Source organism: Ranitomeya variabilis, chromosome 1 (assembly GCF_051348905.1).
Source record: "Ranitomeya variabilis isolate aRanVar5 chromosome 1, aRanVar5.hap1, whole genome shotgun sequence".
NCBI classification, from domain to species: Eukaryota; Metazoa; Chordata; class Amphibia; order Anura; family Dendrobatidae; genus Ranitomeya; species Ranitomeya variabilis.
Window position 1 is genome coordinate 243,426,745 of NC_135232.1, and position 24,915 is coordinate 243,451,659.

The 24,915-nt window shown below is 44.9% G+C and overlaps 1 protein-coding gene across 20 annotated transcripts in view; it reads right to left on the bottom strand.

Annotated features, from left to right (window-relative positions):
- RIMBP2 (RIMS binding protein 2) overlaps positions 1-24,915 on the bottom strand; it is an 817,544-nt gene that overhangs the window by 592,831 nt on the left and 199,798 nt on the right. For all 20 annotated transcript variants that reach the window (XR_013223594.1, XM_077293289.1, XM_077293285.1 and 17 more), the window contains exon 5: positions 5,132-5,266. Coding sequence is in view for 19 of the 20 variants with exons in the window: in XM_077293289.1 (XP_077149404.1) it covers positions 5,132-5,266 (135 nt within the window). In the remaining variant the exon portion in view is untranslated. The remainder of the gene's footprint in view (positions 1-5,131; positions 5,267-24,915) is intronic.

Consider the following 24,915-nt stretch of genomic DNA (forward strand, 5'->3'; position numbering starts at 1 on the left):
AGAAGAATAATAGTTGAATAAAAAGAATATGAAGAATGTAACAAAAAACAATAATAGGTAGAAGATGAAGAAGAAGATGAATAAGGTGAAGAAGAAGTTGATGTCAAAGATGCTGATGATGATGAAGAAGAAAGTGTGGGAGAAGTTAAAAAAAAGGTGAAGGGCGTGGAAGTAGTGAAACATCAATATCTGACAAAATAAAAAAATTCTTAACATAGTCAATATCTTTGTAACTCCGAACATCTTAAAAAAAAAAAAAATAATTCCTGCTATTCTATTTGATTGGGCTAAACCTCTATGCCTTTAATGTCTCCGCCACCTCCCCCAATACATCCTACATTATTCTTAGTTGTTTTCCTCCATGTAGAATGAACCTACAAGGAAAGAAAGGGTTTATTTTAATTCCGATATTTTCGTCCCATTGACTTGCATTGGTATTGGGTATCGGTATCGGCGAGATCCGATATTTTGCAGGTATCGGCCGATACTTTCCGATACCGATACTTTCCGATATCGGAAGGTATCGCTCAACACTAGTTATTACATTTTACTGCTAAACTAAAGTCAAATACAGCACATTTTATTTCAGGGGGAAAAAAATAATAATAAAGTGGTTTTTAGAAACCTGTCAAAAAAATACCGTACTTTGCTTTTTGGTATACAGACATGAACAAAATTGCGGGTATCATTCTGTTAAAGTATGAAAAATCCACAATGGTCACTGCTACTCTCATCAATAATTGAGTAACAGAGAAATATACTTTCCTTCAACAAGCTAAAAAAAAAAGATTCTTAAATAATACTATCCAGTACATAATGAATACACTATTTCAGAAAGCCCAGATGGGTCCACAGTGGTAGATGAAATACGATATTGGGGTATTTAGTAATGTACATGGGTAGTTAAATACCGACTCTAATTCATTAAAAGAATAGTGTTTGGATTTATGCAGTCAATGACGTATGTGGTGAGACATTCTATCACTGCACGTCAGGAAGGTTTATACCTGGCTCGTCAATTGCCAGCTCTTATTTCCAGCATCCCAGCAACCTTTTGCCATTCTAATTGCTCTTTACACTTGCATTGATATATTAGTACAGTGTATATAAAGTAATCTTACCCTTTAAAGGGGTTCTCTAGGAATAAACAAAAATAACTGGAGGAAATGTAATTATAAATAAATTCATAAATACCTTTTATTAGCAAATCATGTTCCTCTTCTGTAGGGAGGTAATCACTATAGAATGATTTATTTATTTTACTAATTTATATAATGCTCCATTAATTCCACAGTGCTTTACAAACATTATTGGCACTATCCCCATTGGGGTCCACAATCTAGAATCCCTATCTTTATGTCTTTGGAGTGTGGGAGGAAACTCATGCAAACACAGGGAGAACATACAAACTCCTTGCAGATGTTGTCCTTGGTGGGATTTGAACCCAGGACCCCAGCGCTGCAAGACTGCAGTGCTATCCACTGAGCCACCGTGCTGCCCACAGTCATCTGATTTCCTTGAAAGAAACCTGTCATAGAATGTTAATAGCTTGTGAGCATGTGCAGTAGGAAACTCCACTCATGTGCCCTGGAGATAACCTACAGTATACCACATACTGCCAGCATTCAAAAAGACAGAGTGGCGCAGTCTCTGCTTATCTCAGAACCTCTGGTATCTCCAGTATTAGACCGGATAGACAGAAAGGAATGCAGTATGAGCAGACTCTTTATCTCAGTCCCCTGGTATCTCCAGTATTAGATCAAATTGACCGGATAGACAGCATACTGAAGGAAGAAGAGGCTGTTCACATTCAAAACAGTAGTGGATGGTGAGATAAGGAGCAGATAGATGTCAAATAGACATATGGGAATGTGCCTAACGGGCACTTCTGGTCCCAACAGTTGACAACTTCCCTTTATGCTTTACATTGATTTTTGGGAAGTGTGGCACCCCAGGAGTCTGGTTGCCGTAGTGGCATTGCCTTCCTCGGGGGGGGGGGGCATGCCTGGAAGCAAGAGGGATCCCCTTAGCAGGTAATACAATCAGCATACAACACCTTTCCCGACTTCAGACCAGAAGGGGGAGCTCTAACACCTGTTTTAGGGGAACTTCCCTATAAATTCTGGCCTGGAGGCGGGGTTAGTCAGTTCAGTGTGAGAGAGCAGACCGTGAAGGGGGAAGAGGCAAGAAGTGAGGAGAATCTGGGGGATAGGAGCTGCGACGGAGCTCACCCCCAGGACTAAGCACACAAGACTGGGCACCAGAGTCCATGTTTTTGAGAGAACTTCAGGCCTCACAATCAAATCCGGAGGACAGGGGTCTCCTGGCCCCAGCTGACACCCGAAGGCACAGCAACACACGAGAGCCCGGAGTCACCATGAGGGAGTGACACCTGGAAAAGGCTCAAGCTGCCTGCAATGCGAGTAGTGTTTCACTTAGTGGACAGACTGAGAGAGGGACTTGAGGAGAGCTAAAACCAACAAGCACACAGAGAACAGCGCAGTAGGAAGGCCCACAACCCCACCTGGCTAGGTGTACTCTGAATTGTTTCCATGCTGCCTGGATCTACATCACCAGCTGTGACTTGTGCCCCGGACTGCACCTTCAACCTGGGATTAAAGGTAAAGAAACTGCAACCATTGTGTCCTCTAGTTATTCCCGCACCCTCAGTTCTGGACCCTCAGTCCTGCACCCCAACATCCACAATTCCCTTACAGAACTGCACCGATAGCCCTGGGGCCCCGCTCCACCTGTGGCGAGCAGAACCATCCCAGCTGCATCACCATCAGCCCCAGCAGTCTCCTTAAGCAGCGTCGGCCATTTATAGCCAAACACCACAAGTGGCATCACAAACAATCCCCCTTTCCCTATACAAACTTTATTTATATTTCCACCATCATCCATTTTATATTCCCCTCATCACTTTTATTGCACACCCAGGGCCACGGACCGGGTCACCGCTGCCGAGTAGTGTTGAGCGATACCGTCCGATACTTGAAAGTATCGGTATCGGAAAGTATCGGCCGATACCGGCAAAGTATCGGATCCAATCCGATACCGATACCCGATACCAATACAAGTCAATGGGAATCAAGTATCGGACGGTATTCCTGATGGTTCCCAGGGTCTGAAGGAGAGGAAACTCTCCTTCAGGCCCTGGGAACCATATTAATGTGTAAAAGAAAGAATTAAAATAAAAAATATTGCTATACTCACCTCTCCGAGGGAACCGGCAGCGTTGTTTGCTTAAAATTTGCGCTTTTCTTTCCTTACGTGAAGTCCCGGCTTTGTGATTGGTTGCGTCGCAGTCACATGGGCGACGCAACCAATCACAGCAAGCCGTGACGTAATTTCAGGTCCTTAAGGATTTTAAAATTACGTCCCGGCTTTGTGATTGGTTGCGTCGCAGTCACATGGGCGACGCAACCAATCACAGCAAGCCGTGACGTAATTTCAGGCCCTTAAGGATTTTAAAATTACGTCCCGGCTTTGTGATTGGTTGCGTCGCAGTCACATGGGCGACGCAACCAATCACAAGCCGTGACGTCACGGGAGGCTGGACACGCGCGCATTTTAAAATGCGCGCTTGTCCAGCCTCCCGTGACGTCCCGGCTTGTGATTGGTTGCATCGCGGTCAACCAATCACAAGCCGGGAGGCTGGACACGCGCGCATTTTAAAATGCGCGCTTGTCCAGCCTCCCGTGACGTCCCGGCTTGTGATTGGTTGCATCGCGGTCAACCAATCACAAGCCGGGAGGCTGGACACGCGCGCATTTTAAAATGCGCGCGTGTCCAGCCTCCCGGCTTGTGATTGGTTGACCGCGACGCAACCAATCACAAGCCGGGACGTCACGGGAGGCTGGACAAGCGCGCATTTTAAAATGCGCGCGTGTCCAGCCTCCCGGCTTGTGATTGGTTGACCGCGACGCAACCAATCACAAGCCGGGACGTCACGGGAGGCTGGACAAGCGCGCATTTTAAAATGCGCGCGTGTCCAGCCTCCCGTGACGTCACGGCTTGTGATTGGTTGCGTCGCAGTCACATGGGCGACGCAACCAATCACAAAGCCGGGACGTAATTTTAAAATCCTTAAGGGCCTGAAATTACGTCATGGCTTGCTGTGATTGGTTGCGTTGCCCATGTGACTGTGACGCAACCAATCACAAAGCCGGGACGTAATTTTAAAATCCTTAAGGACCTGAAATTACGTCACGGCTTGCTGTGATTGGTTGCGTCGCCCATGTGACTGCGAAGCAACCAATCACAAGCCGGGACTTCACGTAAAGGAAAGAAAAGCGCAAATTTTAAACAAAGAACGCTGCCGCTTCCCTCGGTAAGGTGCAGGCTGCGTCGGAGAGGTGAGTATAGCAATATTTTTTATTTTAATTCTCTCTTTTACACATTTTTACATTAATGTTGTTTCGATACCGATACCCGATACCACAAAAGTATCGGATCTCGGTATCGGAATTCCGATACCCGCAAGTATCGGCCGATACCCGATACTTGCGGTATCGGAATGCTCAACACTACTGCCGAGACCACCCCTTTAAGAGCCGTACGACCCAGTTCCGAGTACCCCACGGCCCTAGCGGGTGTTGCATTTCCACTAACAATAATCTTTTGTGTTGCTGTCTTGCCTATTATAGGTTCCTTTCCAGATCTTCCATATACCTATTGCCAGTAGTATACATATATTTAGGTAATGAAGAGAAGTGGAATAAGTACTGCAGTGATGTGATATCCTCAGACGTGGAGTGACGTTGTACTTTTGGGCTAGTAATTAATTTCTGATAATTTAGAGCTCACAGTAAGTTAAGTATAATAGATCTCTTAGACGGATGTTAATAACCAAGAATATAAGCAATCACTGTAATTTATTCCTGCCGTAGATCAAAGTCCTTATTCCTCCTGAGACCACTGTTAGCATTCCTGATATATGGCTGTAATAAATTGTGCACCTTAAGCTGCATATATTAATGGGTCTTAAAAATCAAATTCAGCAGATATGTGTGCTATTTTTACATAGGCCACCACTAGTAATATGATTATTGTATTCCAGATTTGCGTTAACCCATGCTCACACCGGACTCTCATTGTAATATGGCATATATCAGAATTAAAGTCATACCTTGTTTGGGGAGAGGATGCATGGTGGACCTCCATTGGAGATGAATGACAGCTGTCTCTGCAGCCACAGCAGCTCCTTCTGAGATTGCTTCAACAAATGTTCTACATCACTTGGCTTTTGACCCATTAATCCCTCCTATAACAGAAGATATAAAAATGGCAAGCTGACCAAAATAGAGAAAAATACTGTTTACATGAATTCACTGACGGACAATGAACTTACCCAAATGTAGAGTACAAGAAATGTAAATTATGACATTTATGCTCACATTGGGGCATATTCCTTGCGGGTCATGGCAGCTGGAAGATGCTGAAAATTCCAGAGGCACAGAAAAATCTGTATTCACCTTCTGTAGCACTGTCTACTCTAACTCCGGCTGGTTTCATGGCATAAATTATGTCGTGTAGCATCTAAAGCCGATCAGTGGCCGCTGAAGGCATGAGACGATTATTCACCGATTATCGGCTGTTGCCATCATGTCACATTGCTTATAGTAGAAGACTGGTGGGGGACTCAGTAGCCATTACTGTTCAGCGGTATCAGTCAGTAAGAGGTGAGTAAAGGTTTATTTTCTTTATTTCCTCACTTTGGGCCCATAGACAATATTTTTTAAAGTACTGTATAGGAAAATCACTATAAACTAAACAGTCCCTTTTTTGGCTGCAGCAACCTGAGTTAACCTACATGATTGAATTACAGTTTGTAGTTTATTGTTACATACAGATCAACAGACAAATGGTGAATTAAAGGGAAGGTGCTGCGATTTGTATTTTTGTATTAATAATTATTTATTTATTGCTATTATTATTTATGCATTAATTATTGTTATATTACTGTTAATAATATTTATTATTGATTATTATTTATTTCACAGAATATAGAAGGGGTGCTCACTGTAAAAAGGTGCTCTGAAGAAAACAATATTATTTATTTCAGTCACTGGGGGCTCCCATTTTAATTTGCTGGTGTGTAACAACATTTATATACCTCAAATATGGCAGCCTATGTACTGCCTTATATCTCCTCTCTTATCTCCGTCTATCGCCCTACACGTGCCCTCCGTTCTACAAATGACCTAAGACTAACATCCCCCGTAATCCGAACTTCGCACCTCCATCTCCAAGACTTCTCTCGTGCTGCGCCAGCTCTCTGGAATGCACTTCCCCAGACGATCAGACTGATACCTAGCCCCGACCTATTCAAGCGCGCTTTGAAAACCCATCTCTTCAAACAAGCCTACCACATCAACTACTCAGTAAACCCACTTTGCCCTGTTCCCTCCTTCCAAATATTATTCTGAATCTGCACCCTACTATTCATCTGTCTCCACACGATAACTGCACTTGATACTTGACTATTGCACTTAAACACACGGGCTGATGATCGGATCATGCAGCTTTATATGAAAATCCCTATTTATTATAATTACCAGACCTGAAATAACAAGCACTTTTCACCTATTGTATCCCCCCCATTTCCTTGTAGATTGTAAGCTTGCGAGCAGGGACCTCACTCCTAATGTCACTGTTTAAATTGTCTTAATTTGTAGTGAATTTATTGTCTGTACATGTCCCCGCTAATTGTAAAGCGCTGCGGAATATGTTGGCGTTATATAAATAAAAATTATTATTATTATTATTATTACATACATGCCCAGCAACCAAAGACAGGGTAGGTTCAAGCTGCTGGCACCCTACGTGTCTAGTGTGAATACCTCTCTTAGGCTGAAGTCTGAATTCCTGGGTAAATGTGGCTACCTCTTTCAATAGCTTGTATTTATGGGTAGGTAGGATCCTGCTGTAATTAAAAACACCACACATTGAAGGGCGGAGTGCTCTATCAGCATCTCCTACACTGTGGCTGCCTCCTCCTGTGACCTGGGAATGCCCCCTGGGCTGTCCATGTCACAGCTGTGGGAGGAGACTGGCAACATGTTTGTGAAGCTCACAGCATACGCATATACCGTCACTGCTCAGTGCGAGCCAAGCGGTAACAGCAGCTGATAGGCTGGGAGTGATGACAGGAGATGCATTTAGTGGAGGTATTGGATGAGGTGAGTATCGGTTCTTCTATGTCATTGTAAATTTACATAGCAAAGCCATGTATCTATTGCTCATAATGGTGATTGCGTGCGTTCATTATACTGTATTGAGCTCTCTGTGGGGCACATTATACTGTATTGAGGACTATGTGGGACCATTATACTGTGGAGCACTATGTGGGTGCATTATACTGTATGGAGCACTATGTGAGTCCATTATACTATATGGTGCACTATGTGGGGCACATTATAGTGTATTGAGCACTATGTGAGGCCATTATTCTGTATGGAAGACTATGTGGGGGCATTATAATATATGGGGTCATTATACTGTGGAGTACTATGTAGGGTTATTATACTGTATTGAGCACTATGTGGAGCCATTATACTGTTTGGAAAGAAATTTGGGGCCCATTGTACTATATGGGGAATCTATGAAGTTCAATAGGACGAAAATAACTTTGTAAGGGTTGCAAAGTTATGATTTATGCTCTTCTGTGACCTAGTTGGATATTATTTTATTTTTTTGGAGGGCTGGGTGGTGGAAATAATAACTTCTGCTATGGGGCCCCATGATTTCTATATACGCATCTGGTGATACCACCTAGAGCGATGTATCTAATGCCCATCATAGTAATACCCACCCAGAGCTACGTATCTAATGTTCATTACATCAGGGGCGGATATACCACCGATGCAGCTGGAGCAACTGCACTGCGGCCCAAAGATGGAGGAAAGTATGCAGCCGCTATGGGGCCACTGAGTCAAGATTATGGAAGGGAGTGAGAGGGGCCTGGTGTCATGCAGCATCCGACCCCTCTCACTCCCTCCCGTAATCATTCTGATACCCAGAGCCGGGGAGAAAGCGGTGTGCGGAGTGCAGGAGTTCAAAAAGCGGTTGTGTCATGCAGGAAGAGATGCTGGCCAATGAACGCTTTCCCCACCAGACTGATGAGAGCGCTCACTGGCTGCCGTCTCTGTCCTCCTGAATGGTGCGTCCCAATGGTGAGTACTCACCTGTAGTCAGGAGGCCAGGGCTACACAGCACACAGTTGACAGCAGTGGAGGAAGAGCAGGGCTTACAGTGTGTATTCCGCTCCCTCCACTGTTCCCTTCCCAGCAGCAACTCACAGAACAGAGATCGGGGGAGGATACGCACTGAACGGGACAGCACGGCCACAGCAGGGAGCTGATATCAGTCCTCTCTGCTGTGTCCCCATCCTCCACAGTGGGTTCTGCAGCCCTCTCAAGCTGATCTCTGAACTAAGTGACCAACCGTGTCTCTTGGGTGTGTCAGTTGCCTTGAGTTCCCTGGCTCTGTGTTAGCGCCACACAGGCCTGGGTGCACCGAGCCACCTGCTCTGCAACTTGCAGAATCCAAACTGACACACCCAAGGCAAAACTGACAGATTTTAAATGGAATCGTGGCCATAGAGCCACTTCCATAACCCGGAGTGGAGAGAGCGATTAGCTCCACTACGAAACCTGTAAATCCCTCTAAAACTAAAAGCCCTTAATGGGTTTTCCTAAAAATCTGACTGAGTCACTACTTGGACCCAATCTTTTTTTTCTTTATTTTGCCTTGTGACTCACAGGCGTCCTGCTGTGAACACAAGGCACTCCAGTGGGTTTAAATAGGACTCCTCTCACCACGGAGGAATGAATGAAAAGCTGCCTGCGCAGCCTTCTATGCCTGACTAGACATGAACTTATTAGCGTGGGAAAGTTTCTGAACATTTTCAAACCCTATCAGTTCACCACGGGTCAGACAGGGAGTCTGTGCAGCCTCAGTGACGTCAGCGGTAGTTAAACCTGTGTGTTTCATTATTTCATTAAAAGACTTTATTCTTAACATGTGTGTGCATTTTTAACCCTTTCATACTATTGGATTAATAATGGATAGGTGTCTTATTGACACCTCTCCATTATTAACCAGGCATAATGTCACCTTACAATAGCAAGGTGACATTAACCCCTTATTACCCCATATGCCATCACTACGGGGGAATCTTACAGATGTGCCTTTTCTGGGGTGGCTGGGGGCAGAATTTTTTAGCCGGGGGGGGGGCAATAACCATGGTCCCTCTCTAGGCAATTAATATCTGCCCTCAGTCACTGGCTTTCCCTCTCTGGTGGGGAAAATTACGCTGGAGCCCATGCCAGCTTTTCCGTCAATTAATCTTTTAATTTAACACCTACAGCTCCAAAATTTTACACAAACACACTGCTAACATTATTAGTCAAGGACATATATAAATCTAACTGATATGCAATGGTTTACTGCATGTAAACCATGTCTCATATCCTGTCGGGTTCTGCAATAATTTTACAGACAATTGAATTATCGGCTATTCTGCTATCTAACTCTCTATTAAATATAAAGATATATATATATATATATACACACTACTATTCAAAAGTTTAGGGTCACTTAGAAATTTCCTTATTTTTGAAAGAAAAGCACAGGTTTTTCCAATGAAGCTAACATTAAATGATTCAGAAATACACTCTATACATTGTTAATGTGGTAAATGACTATTCTAGCTTCAAACATCTGGTTTGTAATGCAATATCTTCATAGGTGTGTAGAGGCCCATTTCCAACAACCATCACTCCAGTGTTCTTATGGTACTTTGTGTTCACTAACTGTGTAACAAGGCTAATGGATGGTCAGAATAACCTTGAAAACCCTTGTGCAAGTATGTTAGCACATCTGAAAACAGTTTGGCTGATTAGAGAACCTAAACCTGACCTTCCTTTGCGCTAGTTGAGAATCTGGAGCATTACATTTGTTGGTTCCTTTAAACTCTCAAAATGGCCAGAAAAAAAGAACTTTCATGTGAAACTCGACAGTCTATTCTTGTTCTTAGAAATTAAGGCTATTCCATGCGAGAAATTGCAAAGAAACTGAATATTTCCTACAACGGTGTGTACTACTCCCTTCAGAGGAAAGCACAAACAGGCTCTAACCAGAGTAGAAAGAGAAGTGGGAGGCATCGCTGCACAACTGAGCAACAAGACACTTGTGAGACTTGCTGTGGATACCGTGTCTGGAGGCTGTGCCCTTCTCCTCTCCCACCATCACTCACAGTTTGCGGGTGGTGTAACCCTATAGGGGGATCGTGGTTCCACCATATCTGCAATTTTCCTTAAGTTTGATACTAATCTCGCCATTTGCGCCACAAGGGGTCATTACGCCTCTGTGCCTTCTGCATATTACCCCTCTTTGTCTCATAACCTGAGCCCTTCTGGCCTACATAAGCACGTGACTGATGAAAGTCCCCATGGACTGAAACGTTTCTAGTGCTACAAATAAATCATTTCTGCGGTTACTGAAGTTGAGTGCTAGACTTCTTTGTTGTGTATACTGATGGTTTGGGAACCTAGTCTAGGCACCAGTTTGTAGCTGTGCACATGGTGTTTTCTTTCACTAGGCAGAGGTGTCACTATTGACACTTATGTATTCTCATCCAAACCCCTATGTTTCTGAGGTCCTGCAATAAGTGTAAATAGTGGTCATGCCATTTGTGTAGAGGTAGTCCTGTTAATGGTAGACAAACTAATCTTACTTAATTGATGTTATAATTTTCCCTTCCACCTTGGTTTCTCTAGTGAGGCCTAGGATTTACCTTGGACTGTATAGTGAGGCCCAGGCGTCATCTTGATCTGTCTAGCAAAGTCCAGGCATCACCTTGGTCTGTCTAGTAAAGTCCAGGTCATCACCTTGGTTTGTCTAGTGAGGCCCAGACATCACCTTGGTATGTCTGGTGAGGCCCAGACATCACCTTGGTATGTCTAGTAAAGTCCAGACATCACCTTAGTTTTTATAGAGAGACCCAGGCATTACCACATTCTCTCCAATGAGGATCCGGAATCACTTTGGTCTGTCTAGTAAAGTCTAGACATCACCTTAGTCTTTATAGTGAGACCCATGCATTACCTTGGTCTCTCTATTGAGGATCCGTCATCACCTTTGTCTGCCTCGTAAAGTCCAGACATCACCTTCCTTTGTGCAGTAAGGCCCAGGCATCACCTTGGTCTACATAATGAGGCTCAGATATCACATTGGTTGATCTGCGGAGACCTCATTAAAGAAAGATTAAAAAACTCTGGTCAAGACTATTCTTGCTTCCTAAATCAGAATAGGAGATTTATTATTATTGATACACCGAATGTACCAGGGGCATAACTATTGAGGGTGCAGAGATTGAATGTCCTAGTGCTTGATGGGTCTAAAGGCACCTCTGTCACTTGAGGACACTAACATATACATTACACTTAGCAGATGAATAATAATAATAATAATAATAATTTTATTTATATAGCGCCAACATATTCCGCAGCGCTTTACAACTTATAGAGGGGACTTATACAGACAACAGACATTACAGCATAACAGAAATCACAGTTCAAAACAGATACCAGGAGGAATGAGGGCCCTGCTGCTCGCAAGCTTACAATCTATGAGGAAAAGGGGAGACACAAGAGGTGGATGGTAACAATTGCTTTAGTTATTTGGACCAGCCATAGTGTAAGGCTCGGGTGTTCATGTAAAGCTGCATGAACCAGTTAACTGCCTAAGTATGTAAAAGTACAGACACAGAGGCTATTAACTGCATAAAGTGTATGAGAACATGATGGAGGAACGTGATTATGTTGTTGTTTTTTATTAATAGGCCACACAGGGATAATTAGGTTAATGCGTTGAGGCGGTAGGCCAATCTGAACAAATGAGTTTTTAGTGCACGCTTAAAACTGTGGGGATTGGGGATTAATTGTATTAACCTAGGTAGTGCATTCCAAAGAATCGGCGCCGCACGTGTAAAGTCTTGGAGACGGGAGTGGGAGGTTCTGATTATTGAGGATGCTAACCTGAGGTCATTAGCAGAGCGGAGGGCACGGGTAGGTTGGTAGACTGAGACCAGAGAGGAGATGTAGGGTGGTGCTGAGCCATGGAGTGCTTTGTGGATGAGGGTAGTAGTTTTGTACTGGATTCTGGATTGGATGGGTAGCCAGTGTAATGACTGGCACAAGGTAGAGGCATCGGTGTAACGGTTGGCGAGGAATATGATCCTGGCAGCAGCATTCAGGACAGATTGGAGCGGGGAGAGTCTGGTAAAAGGTAGGCCAATTAGTAGAGAGTTACAATAGTCCAGACGAGAATGAATAAGTGAGACAGTAAGAGTTTTTGCAGAGTCGAAAGTAAGAAAAGGGCGAATTCTGGAAATGTTTTTGAGATGCAGATAAGAAGAGCGAGCCAGTGATCGGATGTGGGGGGTGAATGAAAGCTCGGAATCAAGGATGACTCCAAGGCAGCGGGCATGTTGCTTTGGAGTAATGGTGGAACCGCACACAGAGATGGCAATGTCGGGCAAAGGTAGGTTTGTAGAGGGAGAGAACACGAGGAGTTCAGTTTTTGACAGGTTCAGTTTCAGATAGAGGGAGGACATGATGTTAGAGACAGCGGTAAGACAATCACTGGTGTTTTCTAAAAAGGTCGGCGTGATAACAGGAGAAGAGGTATATAATTGGGTGTCGTCAGCATAGAGATGGTACTGGAAACCAAATCTACTGATTGTTTGTCCAATAGGGGCAGTATACAAAGAGAAGAGGAGGGGGCCTAGGACTGATCCTTGAGGAACCCCAACAGTAAGGGGAAGGTGAGAGGAGGAGGAACCAGCAAAACAAACAGTGAAGGATCGGCCAGAGAGATAGGAGGAGAACCAAGAGAGAACGGTGTCCTTGAGGCCGATGGAGCGGAGCATAGTGAGGAGGAGCTGATGATCCACAGTGTCGAATGCTGCGGAGAGATCCAAGAGAATTAGCATGGAATAGTGACCATTAGCTTTAGCTGTTAGTAGGTCATTAGAGACTTTAGTGAGGGCAGTTTCAGTAGAGTGTAAAGAGCGGAAACCAGATTGAAGAGGGTCGAGAAGAGAATTATCTGAGAGATAGCGGGTAAGACGGGAGTGGACCAGGCGTTCCAGGAGTTTAGAGATGAAGGGAAGATTAGAGACAGGTCTATAATTAGCGGCACAATTTTGATCGAGGGAGGGCTTTTTAAGTAGTGGATGTATGATGGCATGCTTAAATGAGGAGGGAAAAATACCGGAAGTGAGGGAAAGGTTGAATATTTTTGTTAGGTGAGAGGTGACAGCCGGGGAAAGGGACTGGAGGAGATGCGACGGAATGGGGTCGCTGGTGCAAGTGGTCGGGCGAGAAGATGCAAGGAGCCTGCTTACTTCTTCTGTAACTGGTTCAATGAATGCCTTGTTACTAGAGTTGAGCGACTTTTACTTTTTTCGGATCGAGTCGGGTTTCGCGAAACCCGACTGTCAGATATAAAATACTGTCTGTATAGTGTCTTGTGCTTGGGTGCAAGGAAACACAGAAGACACAGGCTTGCTTAAGTAGTTCTTGTATTACTTCATACAAGTAAGGGTTAACACAGTTGCAGGCAGGATACAAGACAGGCAGGAATAAACCTTGTCCATCTAGTCACAGAAACAGGTTAAAGGTTCTCTACTTCCCTTGCCAATGTTGATGGTAAGCTGAGAGATTCCTGAGTCCACACATGTCCAAGGATCTGAAGCAGAAGGTGGTTAGGATAATAAATCCATGTCTTCCAGGAGCAAGGTGTCAGGTACATTGCAGACTTGATTCTGAAGCACTGATTAAACAGCTGATGCTGCTTTTAAAGGGCAAGTGGCAGAGAACAGGGCGGAAACATTGAAACTGAGAACTCCATGCTGGTTAAGGGCAAAGTAGATACAGCAGAACAGAAAGCAAAATGGCCGACAGGAAAAACTAGGTTCTACTAAAAATAACAGCAGATATAGCCAATTGTCTTAAACCTTACATTACTCCCCCCTTAGGGGCATCCTCCGGATGACCCCAGACCCGGCTTGTCTGGGTACCTCTGATGGAACTGGCGAAGTAAGCGAGGAGCATTAATGTTATCAACCGGTTCCCATGAGTTGTCTTCAACTGAGTAGCCTTGCCACTTAATCAGGTATTGTAGCTGATTTCTATGCAACCTAGAGTCCAGAATCTTTTCCACTACAAATTCCTCCTGACCATCAATCAGCACTGGGTCAGGATGAGGAGAAGAACGTCCAGGAAACATATTGGGTACTGCCGCCTTTAGTAGGGAAACATGAAAAACAGGGTGAATTCTCATGGTTCTGGGCAGACGAAGACGACAAGCCACGGCACTTACAATCTTACTGATCCTGTAGGGACCAATGTACTTATGTCCCAATTTGGATGATGGAATCCTTAACTTAAGGTTCTTAGTTGACAGCCAGACCAAGTCTCCTACCTTGAAGGCTGGTGCGGGTTTACGAAACTTATCAGCTGCTCTCTTGTATTTCTCCTGAGCTGATTCCAGATTCTCTTTTAGAAGATCAACATTCCGTTGTAGAGAAGCGATTCTGTCCGCCACAGCTGGCAAAGGCGTATCTATAGGAAATCGAGGAAGTATGTTAGGATGATAACCTAGATTAGCATAAAAAGGAGACTGCTTAGTGGAGGCACTCTGAGCGTTATTATAAGAAAATTCAGCCAAAGGGAGTAAATCCACCCAATCATCCTGTAGGTGGCAGATAAAGCAGCGGAGATACTGCTCCAGGGTCTGGTTGGTCCGTTCTGTCTGGCCATTAGTCTGAGGATGAAAGGCAGAAGAAAGATTTACTTTAATGTCCAATGCGGCACAGAAATTCTGCCAAAATCTTGAAGTGAATTGCACTCCTCGATCAGAAATTACCTCATCCGGTAGTCCATGCAAGCGAAACACATCTTGAATTATTAAATCTGCAGTCTGTTTAGCAGTGGGTAAGCCACTACAAGGAATAAAGTGAGCTGCCTTTGTCAAACGATCCACCACCACCAAAATGGTGTTTTTCCCTTGCGAGGTTGGCAACTCCACAATGAAATCCATGGAAATGGATCCCCATGGACGGGATGGGGTGGGTAGGGGTTGTAATAGACCCGTCGGTGAAGAACGTGGGGTCTTGCATCTCGCACACACTTCACATGAAGAGACATAATTTAGAACATCTTTTCTGTAAGTGGGCCACCAAAAGAAACGAGAAAGGAATTCTTGAGTCTTTAAGACTCCTCTATGTCCCGCTATCTTAGAGTCGTGGATGAGCTGTAGTACTCTCAGTCTGACCGTTTCGGGTATATACAAACGTTGGCCCTGAAACCACACACCATTCTTATAAACAAGACTTACATCCCTAGGAGGTTGCGCCAGAAAGGGATCCAAAAGGTATGCGTCCTTGATGTCATTGAGTAGGTCTTGATTGTGAATCACTCCCAGGAACCTGGAATCGGGAAGAATAGTCTTAGAAGTAGTGAGTGGAGAGGTCTCAGTTGAATGGATCCTAGAGAGTGCATCTGCCTTTCCATTGCACGACCCTGGCCTGTAAGAGATTACAAAATTGAATTGATTCAGGAACAGACTCCAACGAGCCTGGCGAGGAGTCAGGCACTTAGCTGATCTGATAAATTCAAGATTTCGATGGTCGGTCAGGACGACTATCTGCTGTGCAGTTCCCTGAAGATGATGTCTCCATTCCTTGAAGGCAGCAATGATGGCCAACAATTCTCTATTGCCCACGTCATAGTTCTTTTCTGCTGCAGACAACCGCTGTGAAAAAAAAGCACAGGGATGCAAAACATTCTTCTCACCTGTTCTCTGAGAGAGTATAGCTCCGATGGCACAGTCAGAGGCATCCACCTCTACTATGAAGGCCAGTTCAGGGTTGGGATGCACTAGGATAGGTGCTGTGGTAAATTTACTCTTCAGGTGAGAAAACGCTTCTTGGGCTTGAGGAGTCCAGGTGAAGATAGATCTTTTACGGGTAAGTTGGGTGATAGGTGACACCACCTCAGAAAAGTTCCTAATAAAACGCCTGTAGAAATTGGCAAACCCGATGAAGCGCTGTACTTCCTTCACATTCTTAGGAACTGGCCAGTTCTTGATGGCTTGGGTCTTACTTTCATCCATACAAATACCTCGTGATGACATTACATACCCCAAAAATTGAATCTCGGTCTGATGGAATTCGCATTTTTCAAGTTTGATATAAAGATGATTCTTTCGTAGGCGTTCTAAGACCAACTTCACGTGTCCATGATGTTCTTCTGTAGAGTTAGAAAAAATCAAAATATCATCTAAATAAATCACTACAAAAGTATCCAAAAGATCCCTGAAAATGTCGTTCACTAAATGTTGGAAAGTTGCTGGGGCGTTACACAGACCGAAAGGCATGACTAAGTATTCAAAATGTCCATAACGTGATCTGAATGCGGTCTTCCATTCATCCCCAGGTCTAATACGGACCAAATTATAGGCCCCACGAAGATCCAGTTTAGAAAAAATTTTGGCATGCCGTACTCTCTCCAATAACTCAGGGATCAAAGGCAGTGGGTAACGGTTTCTGATAGTAACCTTATTAAGCTCCCGGTAATCTATGCAGGGTCTAAGAGATCCATCTTTCTTCTTCACAAAGAATATGGGTGCACCTGCAGGAGATGAGGAGTGGCGTATAAAGCCTTTGGCTAAATTCTCATCAATATAGTCCTTCAAAGCCTTTAGCTCAGGCCCTGCCAAAGGGTAGATCTTACCAAAGGGTATACCTGCTCCTGGCAAGAGTTCAATTGGACAATCATATGGACGATGAGGGGGAAGCTGGTCAGCGTTCCTCTTGTCACATACGTCGGCATACTCATGGTACATAGCCGGTAGCTCTGAAAGCGTTGAGGATCCCTCAGGAACAGAACAAGCTGCAACTTCTGGACCTATCTGTTTCTCCGGGAAGTGCAGCTCCTTGGTCTCCCAGTTAATTGTAGGGTTCTGAGCCTGCAGCCATGGTAGCCCTAAAATGATGGGAAAATGGGGAGAAGCGATAAGCATAAAAGACAGTCTCTCATGATGATTTTTACCCATGAACACCTTCAAGGTTTCTGTCTCCTGATCTACTGGTCCAGAGTTTAACAGGGAGCCATCCACAGTCTCCATCTGTACAGGAGTAGCCTTCTTCACGGGACGTATCCCATGTTTCTGGGCAAAAGAGATGTCCATAAAATTGCCGCTTGCCCCTGAGTCAATCATGGCAGAGCTACACACCCATACCGAGTCAACCCAGAGTTTGATGGAGAGGGAACAATGAGAGTTGTTCTTCTTACAGCTCAACTGGGATACTGTTGGGGAAACTTGGAAAATTGCTGCATTTATACCATCATCGGGCTCTGAAATAATGGAGTTTAAGTCCGAGAAGTCAGTATCTATAGCTGCAGATCTCCCTAGAGCTTGATATTCGGATTTGACAGATCCCCTTTCGCAGCACTCACAGTGTATAACTGCTGCAGCAGTCTTACGAGAACGGTTGGGGCAGCTTGTAATGAAGTGCCCTGACTTACCACAATAGAAACATAGATTTTCTTTTAGTCGGTGTTCCTTGCGGGCATCACTCACCCGTCTCTGTAAGGAGTCCACCTGCATTGGTTCAGGTTCTGGTTCCCGTGTAGTCCGGCTCACAGACTCCTTAGCTGGGGAGGAAGGCAGGAAATGATTAGGACGATTAATTTCAGACCATCTCTCCTGTCTGCGTTCAGTGAGACGGGTATCAATACGGATGCAGTAGTTAATAAAGTCTCCCAATGCGGTGGGAGGGTCGGCACGAGCAAGTTCGTCCTTAATCATTGGAGACAACCCTTTACGGAAAATAGATTTTTTTGCGGAACTGTCCCAAGTGGTATCGAGAGCCCATCTCCTGAAATCCAAGGCATATTCAGCTACTGAGCGCTTACCTTGGCGCAAAGCCAACATGGCTGCTTCAGCTGTTGCAGCTCGGTTTGGATCATCAAAAACCTGCCCCATGGCTGAAATGAAAGCTTCAAGATTATTTAAACATTCATCCTCAGTCTCAATCAGGGGGTTTGCCCACATCAGAGCTTTGTTGGTGAGCAACATGATTATGGTTAGCACCTTGGATCGTTCAGAGAGAAATTGTGAAGCATGAGCAGAGAAAAACAGTTTGCATTGATTAATAAATCCCCTAAATTTTTCCCGTTCACCGCTAAAATGGAAAGGGGGCAACTTTGGAAACCCAGAACCCGGGGGTGTGGGTGGTGCCAGGACTCGTTCCTCCAGAGCCTCAATCCTGGTTCGCAATTCCTGCGTATTTTGTCCGAAAACTTGCAAGTTATGATTATTAAGATCTTGCTGGCTTGCAAAGCTGGTCTTTAAAGCCTGAATATCCGCAAGAATCTTATCAGTCACTCCACATAAGTCTTTTACACGAGCCTCCATCTTCTCAGATATTTTACGGCAGAAAAGCTGGAAGAGAGAAAAGAGCGCACAATAGTGTTTACCTGCGGTAACACACCTGGCTGAAAAAAAAAGGAATGCGCTCACCTGAAATGGTTGTGAAAAGTCACAACCACTGTCGTCACAGAATGTATAAATTAATATCTTCCCAGATCCTTTAAGATAGAAATGCTGGAAGAGAAACAAGGGCGCACAATAGTGTTTACCTGTGGTAACACACCTGGCTGAAGAAAAAAAGAATGCGCTCACCTGAAATGGTTGTGAGGAGTCACAACCACTATCATCACAGAAGGTATAACTGGATATCTGGCATTCACGGTCCACAGCAGACTCGGCGTTCCCAGACCCAGCAGACACTAACGTTGGCTTCAGAATCTTGTCAGATATAAAATACTGTCTGTATAGTGTCTTGTGCTTGGGTGCAAGGAAACACAGAAGACACAGGCTTGCTTAAGTAGTTCTTGTATTACTTCATACAAGTAAGGGTTAACACAGTTGCAGGCAGGATACAAGACAGGCAGGAATAAACCTTGTCCATCTAGTCACAGAAACAGGTTAAAGGTTCTCTACTTCCCTTGCCAATGTTGATGGTAAGCTGAGAGATTCCTGAGTCCACACATGTCCAAGGATCTGAAGCAGAAGGTGGTTAGGATAATAAATCCATGTCTTCCAGGAGCAAGGTGTCAGGTACATTGCAGACTTGATTCTGAAGCACTGATTAAACAGCTGATGCTGCTTTTAAAGGGCAAGTGGCAGAGAACAGGGCGGAAACATTGAAACTGAGAACTCCATGCTGGTTAAGGGCAAAGTAGATACAGCAGAACAGAAAGCAAAATGGCCGACAGGAAAAACTAGGTTCTACTAAAAATAACAGCAGATATAGCCAATTGTCTTAAACCTTACACCGACTTTGTCAAAAGTCGGGTAGGGTGAAATCGGCCGATTATTGCGAAAAGTCGGGTGCCGACTGAAACATGAAACCCAATGCAAGTCAATGGGTAATCAAAGTCGACAGTGAGTGGAGGACAGGAAAACACCTACAGTGCCCATTTTAATGGCAAAAACATCAATTCTTATTACTTAAGCATGTCAATCTTAATTTACTTTATAATAATAGTTAGGCATTGAAAACTGGGAGTCATTTGGCTAAAGTTGTGGGGGGGTAGGGCTGGCTCAAGATTTTTGTGGGCCCAGGAAACGCGGTGTTGTGAAATTGGATTTTGGGCTCCCCCGGTGGCCACTGGTGGAATTGAACTGGTGTGCATCATCCTCTCTGTTCACCTGTTTCCATCAGGATGTGGGAGTCGCTATTTAGCCTTGCTCCTCTGTCACTTCCATGCCGGTCAACATTGTAATCAGAAGCCTTTCTGTGCATGTTCCTGCTGCTAGACAACTCCCAGCTAAGTTGGACTTTAGTCCTTGTTTGTTTTTGCATTTTGTTCCAGTTCACAGCTGTAGTTTCGTTTCTGTGTCTGGAAAGCTCTTGTGATCTGAAATTGCCACTCTGATGTTATGAGTTAATACTAGAGTCTTAAAGTAATTTCAGGATGGTGTTTTGATAGGGTTTTCAGCTGACCATGAAAGTGCCCTTTCTGTCTTCCTGCTATCTAGTAAGCGGACCTCAATTTTGCTAAACCTATTTTCATACTACGTTTGTCATTTCATCTAAAATCACCGCCAATATTTGTGGGGGCCTCTGTCTGCCTTTCGGGGAAATTTCTCTAGAGGTGAGCCAGGACTATATTTTCCTCTGCCAGGATTAGTTAGTCCTCCGGCCGGCGCTGGGCGTCTAGGGATAAAACGCAGGCTACGCTACCCAGCTACTGTTAGTTGTGCGGCAGGTTTAGTTCATGGTCAGTTTAGTTTCCATCCTTCCAAGAGCTAGTTCTTATGTTTGCTGGGCTATGTTCTCTTGCCATTGAGAACCATAACAGTTTGACCGGCCCAAAAGGGTTAAATTAATTGACAGAGAAAGGAGAGAAAAGAGAAGTCTGCTGAAGATTTTTTTTTTTTTTTTTTTCAGTTCTGAGTGTGCTTGTAATTGAATCTCTTGCAAGTCTGCCTATATTGCAGCCTTTCTCTCTCTCTCTCCTTCTAATCCTGGAATGGCTCTGTGTTCACCTGTTTAAAATGGATATTCAGAGTTTAGCTGCAGGTTTGAATAATCTCACCACGAAAGTTCAAAATTTACAAGATTTTGTTGTTCATGTTCCTATATCTGAACCTAGAATTCCTTTGCCTGAATTTTTCTCGGGGAATAGATCTTGCTTTCAAAATTTCAAAAATAATTGCAAGTTGTTTTTGTCCCTGAAATCTCGCTCTGCTGGAGATCCTGCTCAGCAGGTCAGGATTGTGATTTCCTTGCTCCGGGGCGACCCTCAGGATTGGGCTTTTGCATTGGCTCCAGGGGATCCTGCGTTGCTCAATGTGGATGCGTTTTTTCTGGCCTTGGGGTTGCTTTATGAGGAACCTCAGTTAGAACTTCAGGCGGAAAAGGCCTTGATGTCCCTATCTCAGGGGCAAGACGAAGCTGAAATATACTGCCAGAAATTCCGTAAATGGGCTGTGCTTACTCAGTGGAATGAGTGCGCCCTGGCGGCGAATTTCAGAGAGGGTCTCTCTGATGCCATTAAGGATGTTATGGTGGGGTTCCCTGTGCCTGCGGGTCTGAATGAGTCCATGACAATGGCTATCCAGATCGATAGGCGTCTGCGGGAGCGCAAACCTGTGCACCATTTGGCGGTGTCTACTGAGAAGACGCCAGAGAATATGCAATGTGATAGAATTCTGTCCAGAAGTGAACAGCAGAATTTTAGACGAAAAAATGGGTTGTGCTTCTATTGCGGTGATTCAACTCATGTTATATCAGCATGCTCTAAGCGTACTAAGAAGCTTGATAAGTCTGTTTCAATTGGCACTTTACAGTCTAAGTTTATTCTATCTGTGACCCTGATTTGTTCTTTATCATCTATTACCGCGGATGCCTATGTCGACTCTGGCGCCGCTTTGAGTCTTATGGATTGGTCCTTTGCCAAACGCTGTGGGTATGATTTGGAGCCTCTTGAAACTCCTATACCCCTGAAGGGGATTGACTCCACCCCATTGGCTAGCAATAAACCACAATACTGGACACAAGTAACTATGCGGATTAATCCGGATCACCAGGAGATTATTCGCTTTCTTGTGCTGTATAACCTACATGATGTGTTGGTGCTTGGATTGCCATGGCTGCAATCTCATAACCCAGTCCTTGACTGGAAAGCTATGTCTGTGTTAAGCTGGGGATGTAAGGGGACGCATGGGGACGTACCTGTGGTTTCCATTTCATCATCTATTCCCTCTGAGATTCCTGAATTCTTGACTGAATATCGTGACGTTTTTGAAGAACCTAAGCTTGGTTCATTACCTCCGCACCGGGAGTGCGATTGTGCCATAGATTTGATTCCGGGTAGTAAATACCCTAAGGGTCGTTTATTTAATCTGTCTGTGCCTGAACATGCTGCTATGCGAGAATATATAAAGGAGTCCTTGGAAAAGGGACATATTCGTCCTTCGTCATCTCCCTTAGGAGCCGGTTTTTTCTTTGTGGCTAAGAAAGATGGCTCTTTGAGGCCGTGCATTGATTATCGGCTTTTGAATAAAATCACGGTTAAATATCAATATCCGTTGCCACTGCTGACTGATTTGTTTGCTCGCATAAAGGGGGCCAAGTGGTTCTCTAAGATAGATCTCCGTGGGGCGTATAATTTGGTGCGAATTAAGCAGGGGGATGAGTGGAAAACCGCATTTAATACGCCCGAGGGCCACTTTGAGTATTTGGTGATGCCTTTTGGTCTTTCAAATGCCCCTTCAGTCTTTCAGTCCTTTATGCATGACATTTTCCGTGATTATTTGGATAAATTTATGATTGTGTATCTGGATGATATTTTGATTTTTTCGGATGACTGGGACTCATGTCCAGCAGGTCAGGAGGGTTTTTCAGGTTTTGCGGTCTAATTCCTTGTGTGTGAAGGGTTCTAAGTGCGTTTTTGGGGTTCAAAAGATTTCCTTTTTGGGATATATTTTTTCCCCCTCTTCCATCGAGATGGATCCTGTCAAGGTTCAGGCTATTTGTGATTGGACGCAACCCTCTTCTCTTAAGAGTCTTCAGAAATTTTTGGGCTTTGCTAACTTTTATCGTCGATTTATTGCTGGTTTTTCTGATGTTGTTAAACCATTGACTGATTTGACTAAGAAGGGTGCTGATGTTGCTGATTGGTCCCCTGCTGCTGTGGAGGCCTTTCGGGAGCTTAAGCGCCGCTTTTCTTCCGCCCCTGTGTTGCGTCAGCCTGATGTTGCTCTTCCTTTTCAGGTTGAGGTCGACGCTTCTGAAATCGGAGCTGGGGCGGTTTTGTCGCAGAGAAGTTTCGATTGCTCCGTGATGAGACCTTGTGCTTTTTTCTCGCGTAAATTTTCGCCCGCCGAGCGGAATTATGATGTTGGGAATCGGGAGCTTTTGGCCATGAAGTGGGCTTTTGAGGAGTGGCGTCATTGGCTTGAGGGGGCTAGACATCAGGTGGTGGTATTGACTGACCACAAAAATCTAATTTATCTTGAGTCCGCCAGACGCCTGAATCCTAGACAGGCGCGCTGGTCGTTGTTTTTCTCTCGGTTTAATTTTGTGGTGTCCTACCTGCCGGGTTCTAAGAATGTTAAGGCGGACGCCCTTTCTAGGAGTTTTGAGCCTGACTCCCCTGGTAATTCTGAACCTACAGGTATCCTTAAGGATGGAGTGATATTGTCTGCCGTTTCTCCAGACCTGCGGCGGGCCTTGCAGGAGTTTCAGGCGGATAGACCTGATCGTTGCCCACCTGGTAGACTGTTTGTTCCTGATGATTGGACCAGTAAAGTCATTTCTGAGGTTCATTCTTCTGCGTTGGCAGGTCATCCTGGAATCTTTGGTACCAGGGATTTGGTGGCAAGGTCCTTCTGGTGGCCTTCCCTGTCTCGAGATGTGCGAGGCTTCGTGCAGTCTTGTGACGTTTGTGCTCGGGCCAAGCCTTGTTGTTCTCGGGCTAGTGGATTGTTGTTGCCCTTGCCTATCCCGAAGAGGCCCTGGACGCACATCTCGATGGATTTTATTTCGGATCTTCCTGTTTCTCAGAAGATGTCTGTCATCTGGGTGGTGTGTGATCATTTCTCTAAGATGGTCCATTTGGTTCCCCTGCCTAAGTTGCCTTCTTCTTCCGAGTTGGTTCCTCTGTTTTTTCAAAATGTGGTCCGTTTGCATGGTATTCCGGAGAATATCGTTTCTGACAGAGGTACCCAATTCGTGTCTAGATTTTGGCGAGCATTCTGTGCTAGGATGGGCATAGATTTGTCTTTCTCGTCTGCTTTCCATCCTCAGACTAATGGCCAGACCGAGCGGACGAATCAGACCTTGGAGACATATTTGAGGTGTTTTGTGTCTGCAGATCAGGATGATTGGGTTGCTTTTTTGCCTTTAGCGGAGTTTGCCCTCAATAATCGGGCCAGCTCTGCCACCTTGGTGTCTCCCTTTTTCTGTAATTCGGGGTTTCATCCTCGATTTTCTTCTGGTCAGGTGGAATCTTCGGATTGTCCTGGAGTGGATGCTGTGGTGGAGAGGTTGCATCAGATTTGGGGGCAGGTAGTGGACAATTTGAAGTTGTCCCAGGAGAAGACTCAGCTTTTTGCCAACCGCCGGCGTCGGGTTGGTCCTCGGCTTTGTGTTGGGGACTTGGTGTGGTTGTCTTCTCGTTTTGTCCCTATGAGGGTTTCTTCTCCCAAGTTTAAGCCTCGGTTCATCGGCCCGTACAAGATATTGGAGATTCTTAACCCTGTGTCCTTCCGTTTGGACCTCCCTGCATCTTTTTCTATTCATAATGTTTTTCATCGGTCGTTGTTGCGCAGGTATGAGGTACCGGTTGTGCCTTCCGTTGAGCCTCCTGCTCCGGTGTTGGTTGAGGGCGAGTTGGAGTACGTTGTGGAAAAAATCTTGGACTCCCGTGTTTCCAGACGGAAACTCCAGTATCTGGTCAAATGGAAGGGATACGGTCAGGAGGATAATTCTTGGGTGACTGCCTCTGATGTTCATGCCTCCGATTTGGTCCGTGCCTTTCATAGGGCTCATCCTGATCGCCCTGGTGGTTCTGGTGAGGGTTCGGTGCCCCCTCCTTGAGGGGGGGGTACTGTTGTGAAATTGGATTTTGGGCTCCCCCGGTGGCCACTGGTGGAATTGAACTGGTGTGCATCATCCTCTCTGTTCACCTGTTTCCATCAGGATGTGGGAGTCACTATTTAGCCTTGCTCCTCTGTCACTTCCATGCCGGTCAACATTGTAATCAGAAGCCTTTCTGTGCATGTTCCTGCTGCTAGACAACTCCCAGCTAAGTTGGACTTTAGTCC